Source organism: Chanodichthys erythropterus, chromosome 11, assembly GCF_024489055.1.
Source record: "Chanodichthys erythropterus isolate Z2021 chromosome 11, ASM2448905v1, whole genome shotgun sequence".
Lineage (NCBI taxonomy): Eukaryota > Metazoa > Chordata > Actinopteri > Cypriniformes > Xenocyprididae > Chanodichthys > Chanodichthys erythropterus.
Genome location: NC_090231.1, coordinates 23,436,936 through 23,447,303, shown reverse-complemented (window position 1 = coordinate 23,447,303; position 10,368 = coordinate 23,436,936). Strand labels below are relative to the sequence as shown.

Below are 10,368 nucleotides of genomic sequence, written 5' to 3'. Positions count from 1 at the left end.
TGATTTTTGCACAGGTATGCCTTAGACTGGCCACAATAAAAGGCCACTCTAAAATGTGAAGTTTTACTGTATTGACGGGGGGCTCCGAAAACCAGTCAGTATCTGGTGTGACCACCATTTGCCTCACGCAGTGCAACACATCTCTTTCACATAGATTTGATCAGGTTGTTGATTGTGGCCTATGGAATGTTGATCCACTCCTCTTCAGTGGCTGTGCGAAGTTGCTGGATATTGGCAGGAACTGGAACACGCTGTCGTATACATTGATCCAGAACATACTCAATGGGTGACATGTCCGGTAAGTATGCTGGCTATGCAAGAACTGGGATGTTTTCAGCTTCCAGGAATTGTGTACAGATCCTTGCAACATGGGGCCGTGCATTATCATGCTGCAACATGAGGTGATGGTCGTGGATGAATGGCACAACAATGGGCCTCAGGATCTCGTCACGGTATCTCTGTGCATTCAAAATGCCATCAATAAAATGCACCCTTGTTTGTCCATAACATACGCCTGCCCATACCATAACCCCACCACCACCATGGGCCACTCGATCCACAACGTTGGCATCAGCAAACCGCTCACCCACACAACGCCATACACGCTGTCTGCCATCTGCCCTGTACAGTGAAAACCAGGATTCATCCGTGAAGAGAACACCTCTCCAAAGTGGCAGATGTCATCGAATGTGAGCATTTGCCCACTCAAGTCAGTTACAATGACGAACTGCAGTCAGGATGACGAGCATACAGATGAGCTTCCCTGAGATGGTTTCTGACAGTTTGTGCAGAAAATCTTTGGTTATGCAAACCGATTGTTGCAGCAGCTGCCCGGGTGGCTGGTCTCAGACGATCTTGGAGGTGAAGATGCTGGATGTGGTCCTGGGCTGGTGTTGTTAAACGTGGTCTGCGGTTGTGAGGCAGTTGGATGTACTGCCAAATTCTCTGAAACGCCTTTGGAGATGGCTTATGGTAGAGAAATTAACATTCAATTCACGGGCAACAGCTCTGGTGGACATTCCTGCAGTCAGCATGCCAATTGCACGCTCCCTCAAAACTTGCATCATCTGTGGCATTGTGCTGTGTGATAAACTGCACATTTTAGAGTGGCCTTTTATTGTGGTAAGCCTAAGGCACACCTGTGCATTAATCATGCTGTCTAATCATGATATGCCACACCTGTGAGGTGGATGGATTATCTCGGCAAAGGAGAAGTGCTCACTAACACCAATTTAGACAGATTTGTGAACAATATTTGAGAGAAATAGGCCTTTGTGTACATAGAAAAAGTCTTAGATCTTTGAGTTCAGCTCATGAAAAATGGGGGCAAAAAAAAGTGTTTATAATTTTGTTCAGTGTACATTAAGTCCACCTGAGGGCTGCCTCCTTTGAGTACTCCCACGCTACAAAAATGTGCACTGTTTTGATTACTTGCTCTATTATCTGAAGTATAGCATGCCTTAAGATGCATATAACAATTCTATAATATATATATATATATATATATATATATATATATATATATATATATATATATATATATATATATTGTCCTAATCCAAAACTATGGCAGTTAGGCTATAGAGGCACAGCACCTTCTAATATCCAAATGTCTACAGATTTATGTAAGCACACAATAGCAAACTTTGACTGAACCTTTGGTGGACAGAAGGCCATAACAGATGAGATTTAATGTTGTAAATCAAATGTTTTATGAGTGTTCAGCACCACTTCAGGCTCTGGGAAAAAGACTACACAAAGAAAAAAGGCTAAGGCTCTGAAACAAAGCCAAATCCTGCCAGCACAATACCATCAAAGCCAAAAGTGAGAGGGAATGGTGAGTTTCCAGTATGTGTCTGGCATGTGGTACTGTCCCGACAGGTTATCTGCTCTGAGGCAGAGATAATCAAGAAAGCAGAACTGTCTCTGGGAAGGAAGTGATTCTAATCCCAATAACCCAGACCTCTGCATGGGGAAATCTATGCCGATCTGTCACTCAGCACAGTTCTCTGGCTTTATTGACAGCTAACATGTCTCCCGGCAAATAAATTCAGCTGGGCCACGGCAAGTGGTGACATTTCTGGGTTACCACATTCTCTTGAAATTATTAAAGACACATAAGCTGGAATAGGGTGCTTAGAGTGTGCCCTCATTATGTTCATCACAAGTATGTGTTATATTTCCCCATCCAGATTGAAGCTATTTTCTCTGTGCATTATTTCCTGTTGACCAGTCAGTTGAGACATATAATCTAGTATGTTTCTGAATTTCTCTGTCCTTCTAGATCCACCCACTAGAAAGTGACTAACAGAAATATATATATATATATATATATATATATATATATAACTATTGGCAGACAAAAATCTTTTGGGCTCTCTAAAAGCACAATCTAGAGGATATTGAGGAAAATAAAACACCATCATAAATGAATTAAAGGGTTACTTCAGGATTTAGCATTAAGCTTTGTATTAGTAGAATAGTAGTATTTTCGAATTACCGTGCTTTCCCCCTTCATATCAGCCCGAGATGAGAGATTTATGCATTTTTATTCTGTAAAAAAGCCTCCAATGACGCAAAAATCGTCATTTTGCGTCATTGGAGGCTTTTTTGGCCAGAGGCTTAAAACTACAGCCAGTAATAGCAGGTAGTTCTGCATTTTTTTCACCACACCCATACATATGCGCGTTTGAGGTTACTCACGGACTTAGATCAAAGATTTTATCAAAAGTGGGTATCAATTATATTTTTAAGCTTACAGTAATTAACTTTATTTGTTATAGTCTGCACTACATCAGTGGTTCATCTCGCAAATTTATCGGTCTCTGCAGTCATCTCAACCAATGCAGCAACAGGCTTTTGTGGTAACGTTAGCATAAATAGACTAACTCAATTTTACAGAACAGTGGCTTTACTTTTATAACAGTCAACTTATATGCAACTTATATGTAATTGTCTATCTAACGTTACTTTGCTAAGTTTGCAGTTTTACTGCTACCTACAACACTACATATAGGCTACTGTGTTATCAGTCAAGTATCAGCGAGTCTTACCTCTAGGCGAATACGCTTAGTACCAGATGCCCAGGCTGTTCGTCCTCTAGGAAAGTGAATATCGATGGTATCGCGGTGTCCTTCAGAATGGTTCTCTTCATTGCAAAGATATTTGGTTCGTAGTCCTCGTGCTTGAAATGGAGACTACATATTCTGCGTTTTTTTAGGTTTTCTATAACGGTGTCATCTCCAAACGGGTGTTTGATGGCCCGCAGCCACTGTTTACATCGCTCCAAATCTTTAACTTAATTGGGAAATGATGAAAACGTACTTGTCCTCTCTTGGTTTTGGGAGTACATCCAGGTACAAAACAATTTAGCACCATTTCGCTGTAAATGTATGAACTAACTCACGATTTATAGAATTAATATGTAACAAAGCAAGCCTAGTTGTTTGAATTTTCCTGGTAATGCCACCTGTAACCGATAGGTGTGGTTTGGGCGTGGCTGGGCGAGTTGTTGTCTTTCATCCACATTAGTGAAAAATAAATTTTCTGCCTTTTCTCACTCTAGAAAGCTTCAAATTCAAAAATAATTTCACATTTCTACTACATAAATGACCAATTTTAAATACACATTCAATTAAGTGTAGGGAAGAAAAAAATGTTGAAACATGTCAATCTGCATTCATGTAACTGCACAAACTAATCTCTGGATTGACAGAACATGCGGACTGAAAAGTGCAGAGAAGCTCTGGGAGGTGCTATATCAACAATGTTGTCTCTTCGGGAGTGCTTGTGGGTTGTGGTAGTTTAAATTCCTGACAACATGACAGTCCATGATCATAGTCCTACAGTGACTATCCCAGGGACCGATGAATGCTAAAGATTAATTATACGATTAGCTCTACCTCCACTCATTTATATGAGGACTTCAAGATTCAGCAGAAGAAATGCACTGCAACACTCAATCTAATCTAACTCTGTGTGCAATAAAACCATCACATTGTGAGCAGAGAAGGTGTTTCTTTGACCCAGTGGCTCTTTATTACTGATAAAAAAAAAAGTGCTGTTGTGCTGTTTGTGAAGGGGAATGAGTGGAAACAGGTCACTGGAAACAGGAGCTGGCAGAACATTTGGGCACTTAACAGCACTCCTACCTTTTCACCGTTTGTATCTTGAAATGACTGTCATGGCGGCCAAGAAAATCCACCATATATTTTTTTTACAAATACTACACTTCTTGTACCACGAACTAGTTTTTTAGGCAAGAATGTAGTTGTTTAGACGTGAAATATGTGACTCATATTTAATTGTAGCGACTATTTTACAATTAGTTTAGACGTTTTAGGAAATAAAAGCTCCAGGCTGTCAGCGGCCGTTCAGGGGTCGTGCACGTGCCGATAACAGCTTCATCTCGGCCAGTGCTTCGGGGATTTGCCGCTGGCTCTTATAGTGGTTAAACATGAGATATAATTAATTTTGGATACATAAAATGGGCAATCTTTGGTCTTATTAATCTATTACTTGTTCCTGAACAAATTGAGTTGGGCTATGTTAAATTTAATAATTTTATATTATTATTACTTTTATAAACGAAAGGGACTTTTGTAAACAAAGGACACTGTTTTAGCGCTGTTATGGGAAATTCCCTTAACTGTAAAAAAAGATTGCTTTCATCAGCAGATATTCAAATGGATTTTTATAATGGATATAAATAATATTATGGACATCGACCTGAAGAATGAATGTTATATCAGACACAGGTAATGCTCGCTCAGGCGATCACTTTCTCTCTCTCTCTCTCTCTCTCTCTCTCTCTCTCTCTCTCTCTCTCTCATGAATACTGTACAAAAAAAAAAAATACAATGAGTTTCAATAGAGGGACTCAATATTCCTTCATTACTAGTTCTAAAGGGACATTTTAGAAGTAGTAACAGAGCCTTGGCCAAACTGTCACCTCGAACTGTACACAATATCACACTCATATGCGATATGGCTGTATATCAGCAAGCTGTGATTACCTACAGCTGTGATTCAGCCGTAGGTAATGAAATATATATCTCAGTAATGACAACTCTCAGTGGATAAATTTCAACAGCATTTATTGGCATGGAGCATGGAATATACATAGGCTTGATTTTGGTGGACGAGATCTGCTATGCTGCTGCTGAGAAAATACAATCATCTGTTCAGCTTAGTCAAAATAACAAACAAAGGAAAGGCTGCTGCAAGAAATGGTACACCCCCTTATAGCAGTGACCGCAAGGTCCATGCTAGCCAGACATTTACAAGTGGCCGAGTTACTAAAGCCTGATACCCCCCACCCAGCAGATATGAATGTCAAAATATATGTACTGCTGCTGCTCTGTAGATCTAGATGGGTATGTATGCCTGGGCCTGCTTTGCCGAGCGGCTTGACACTATTGAGCTTACATATAAATGTGCATCTGACCTAGTGGCCTAAACTAGAATGATTACTGAGCTAGAGCTCAGATGCATAAATAACATGTCCATACATCATGACTGGTTTTAGCTGATGCAGTGTAAGCTATGCTGTTTTGTTTTTTTATTTTTTTTGAAAAGTGAAGAATATGAAGAGCAAAATTAATTATTTAATATGCCCAGATACCCAGCACCACCTGTTGGTTTGAATCATAAATTCATTTTCTTTTGTCCTTCCACAATGTCTTTGGCATTATGTCTGATGTAGCGTTCATAGGCTGCCGAATGCCAGTGCCCCATTTCCTTAAGAGTAGCGGATGGAACTCTTGGAGTGGCTGTTGTTGCTGTGCTGATTCTGTAAGAGTGAGAAGTGTAGACTTCTGGGTTTAAGCCACACAAATGACATAGCTGTTTCAGTTTGGAAGAAAACCAGGCACTGGTCATCGGATTGCCATCTGCTGTAAGGAACAGTGGATCTTGAGGAGTGGCATTTCTCTGAGTTTGCAGGAATTGTGACATGAAAAAAAAAGGGGGCAAAACATGAATTTAATGCTGAATAATAAAATGTGTGACCATTTTTTAAATTTGTCAATTTTTGAGTGCTTTAACTTTAAGGAGAAATGACTTTTGTACGTAGTGATATCGCTCATAATAAGATTGATAACAGGATTGAATGATGGAGATTTACACATGAATTCCCTGCACCTTAAGTAAGCATAGAAGGCTGTAAACTAAACTGCCTCTAAAAGAGTGTTGGTATAAGCATCTAAAGCTCCCCTTCTGAGGTGGTGAAACATTTTGTGCAGAAGAGGTAAAGTAAATGGTAATCGTTTATCTTTGGTTGTTGAGGATGTCTTCACAATGCCGTTCAAAGCAGACGAATGGCGGGGCACTTGAAGAGGCTTGGTGTGCTGGGGTCCAAGTAGCGAAGATGAAACTGAATTCCTGCCAAAGTAGCTTTGATGGAAGGGGGTTGTAATTTACGGGAATTAATGCAGTAGACGATGAAAGCAGTTACCAATGTTTTGGATGGGGGGAAATGCTGCACAAAACAGAGAAAAATACAACCAAGCAGAGTTGTAGGTTTTAAGGGTGGAAGGAAGGGTGGAAGGAAGGGTAAAAGGAAGAGCATCTGGGCAGAGGGATCGAAATTTCTGAAAATTAAAACGGGAAAGAGTGTCAGCTTTATTATTGTGAAGACCTAGAATAAAAGTGGCTTTAAGAACAAAGTTCTTTGCAACACAAATCCAGATGAGGCATCTGATTAAACGATTGATACAAGGGATTGATTAACGACCTTTATTAATTATTTCTATAGCAGTTTGGTTATCACACTAAATAGTGATCTTTTTTTGCGACCATTTGTTTCTCCATAGCAAGCATGAGATTACAATGAGGTAGATTTCGAAAAGCACGGTAGATTTTTGATCAGATGGAAGGTTAAGTATTTTGATCGGCCATTTGTGCGTGAATCACTTGTTCCCAAATAGCCCTCTGAAACCTATAGATGGAGCAGCATCTGTGAACAATTTATGGGAGCTAGAGGTTTCAAAGGTGTTGAAACTGAAATGACCTAGTAAGGAGAGCATATTGAATTTTGAAAGAGATCTAACAGTCTCAAATTCTGAAATAATTTGGCAGATGCGATTGATCTCCTCTGGAAGAGATGCTTGCATTGCTTTGCTATCTAGGATTAAGCCTAAAAATTCAAGGTTAGTAGATGGACTGATGGTTTTTTCTTTTGGAAATGGAATATTTAGTTAGGAAAAAAATGAAGGGGAGTTTGCATTTATTTAACAGGATCCAGTACAAAGCTTCTGAGAGACAGCTGGAAATCTTGGGGCTACTATTGCAACTGAAACTTAGGCGAACTGCCAAATACTTTTTAGAACTTTTGAAAACAAATCGTTGGGAATTAGGCTATTAATACTTGGTGTAAGTGAGTTATAAGGTGTAAGTAAATTATCAGGTGTAAGTGAATTATTAGGTGAAGAAAGGTTGATAATTAATATTTTCTTCCCTGAATATTTTCTTGTATCGATGCCTATTGGGTTTTTACGAAATATAGGAAACAGAGATTTGTTAAAAGGACAGATTAGATAGTCTTTATCTAATTCTTCCTTGATTAGATTATCCACTATCTCTGGTTCTTTCAAGGCTAACATGAGATTTTTGCATACGTGAATGGATGAGGGAATTAAACTGAGTCCAGCCAAAAAAACTTGGTTTAACACTAGAACTACCAAGGCAGTCATTTTGACCTTTTTTAAGATTTGCAATGTAATAACTTTGTTGAAATAAAACCCATATAACTACAGTTCCATGACTTTTCATAAATTAATGTAAATTTTATTTTAACATTGTTATTTTATTAAAATTACAAAACACAAAAGAGTTCTGAGTATTTCTACCTTGAATGGCCATAGCTGTCAATTTGACCGCACATATTACAGGCGTTGTATCTCCTCAGCGCTTTTTCCCGCCGTTAAAGATGTGCGTAGCTGTTGCCTAGCAACCTTTCTCTGGCAGTTTTGTATGCTTTTGCTAAGCTAAAACTTAGCTTTACCGTCAAAATGGCAACAAGAAAGAAAATGACTGTCACTGAGGTTTTATCCTTGCTTGAGAACATTGATGATGCAGAGTCTGATGGAGGAGCAGAGAGCGATGTCTCTTGGTCTCTTGACAGTTCGTCTGACACTGATTCTGAGAGTGATTCAGAGATAATTTCCAGTTCGTAAAAAAAGATTTTCTAGATTTCATTAGAGGCTGCATAAAATTGTTTCCGATTCGTGTGGTCCAAACATTTCCGATAATGCTAAAGCATTGTAAACTCCAAAAGTCAAAATGTATTGAATAAAGACAGATGTAATCATTTCCAAAATTCACAATATGTTTTTATCTAACGAAATATTCTGCTTCATTTTATATTTGTTGACATTTTGACTTTCAAAAACAACATTTTATCTGCAGTGAAAAACTTTGATCTCCAGCTTGCCGGATGCAAATTGCGGAAAGCAAATTGCGGCATGCACTTTTGTGGGAGGTCTAGTAGCTCTTACACAATAATATCACAAACATATTATATTATGTATGCTTAAATTACCCCACATTTTTCATAAAACATGACCATAGAAGCTTTGAAGTAAATATAACATGACAAAAATGAAATTCACTGCTGTCTGGTATGAACAGTCAAAATGACCGCTATTGGCAGTTCTAGTTAAGGCTGAACGATTTGGGAAAATAATCTAATTGCGATTTTTTTCCCCAATATTGCGATTGCGATTTAATATGCGATTTGTTTTGTAAAGATTTTTTTTATCCTCTTTTTTCCCCAACAAAACGTAATGAATTATTTAAATATGACCAACACAATATTAGATGCATTTAGTGTGAAATGTTCTTTCCCATAGGCTGGGCCTATTTGTTATAATTAAATTAAAACATGTATGACTTGAAATAAATGACATTTTTATTGAACTGCTCGTTGCAGAAACATCTATGGCTTTGCCACTGTGCATTTCAATAATTTAAACAAAGGTATGCGCACTTTGTAAACACTGTGTGCAAAATTTACAGTCTGAAGAAAAAAATAATTAAAAATAATAATTATATTACTGCTCCAAAGTCAGTAACATTTCACACAACTGCAACAGCATTTGCTTTGAAAATATTTAGTAAAATCAAAATAAATAAAGTTATAAATAAAAAAATGGAGAAATGCACTTTTAAATTAGACAAAAACTATTTGAATATTATAATTTGGAATAGATCAACCTCACTTATCAAGTACACAACAATAACACACCACACAGACTAAAGTTCACTACGAGTATGGCACTGCCAGCTATAATGATCCAACAGTTTTGTTCTCAGTGGCTCACAGGTTTTTTGCTAAGAAAACCAGAATATTGACTTTTGCTGGCTTCAAGGATGAGCGAGTGCAAGTCACAATATTCCCTCCTGTGCTAAAAAGACGCTCTGAGGGAGCGCTTGTGGCAGGTACACAAAGATACTTGCGGGCCATGATGCACAACTGTGGGTAGCTGATCTTGTGCACCCTCCACCAAGCCAAGGGATCATCTTCTCCATCAATGGTAGGAGTCATCAGGTAATTGTTTAACTCTGCCTCTGCGACATCTTCAACAGGCAAAGAAGGAGAGGCTGCACTGGTCTTGAAAAAACTGCCAAGAGACCTCTTCGCCTTTTCCCCCAAGGGCTGTGCACTTTGAGGCATCTGAACAGTTTCAGTACGAGACCTCTTCTCCTATTAGATAAAAACAACAGCCATTAGTTTTCCAGTTAGATTTTACAGAAAAATTGTGTTTTTGTGAAATACATAATTATCATTTACCCGATGATATGTACGCTGTGCTAAGTCTACCATCTCTGTCTTCAGTCGGGTCTTGATAGCAGGGATGTTGTCAGTACTGATGTACTGTATTTTGAACCTAGGGTCCAGGAAACAGGCAACATCCAAAAGCTCCTGGATGTTTGGGTCTCCATATTTATTATTGAGGTATGCTAGGACTTTGGTTTTTATTGATTTAGTCAGGTCAGTGTCCTCAGCATCTTCAGCCAGGACTGATGTGGCAAAAAGGTGAAGAACTGGCTTGAGGTAGGAGATGCTCACATACTCCTCTCCAGAAAGAGCATCAGTAAATTCCAGTAGAGGATGCAGTGCCTTGTGAATCGACTCCAACACATCAATATCTTGCCAGGTTGGGATGAGGGAGCGTGCATATCGATCTCCAGACAATACCTGAGAAATGGCTTTGGCCTGTTCAAGCACTCTAGCAATCATCATTTCTTTAGATCCCCATCTTGTTGGGCACTCCGTTATGAGGTTGTGCTCAGGGAGTTTGAGCTCCCTCTGTGCCTCCATCAGTGCTGCCTTCTTCTTCCAACTGTGGGAAAAGTGTCCCACCAGCT

At 38.9% G+C, this 10,368-nt stretch overlaps 1 protein-coding gene across 1 annotated transcript; it reads right to left on the bottom strand.

The window, feature by feature from the left end:
- Positions 1-9,063: 9,063 nt before the first annotated feature.
- Positions 9,064-10,368, bottom strand: LOC137031043 (E3 SUMO-protein ligase ZBED1-like). The gene is made up of 2 exons (XM_067401621.1): positions 9,791-10,368; positions 9,064-9,703 (listed from the first exon to the last, which is right to left on the bottom strand). The coding sequence occupies exons 1-2, from the start codon at positions 10,319-10,321 to the stop codon at positions 9,317-9,319; spliced, it is 918 nt and encodes a 305-aa protein (XP_067257722.1). The 5' UTR covers positions 10,322-10,368; the 3' UTR covers positions 9,064-9,316.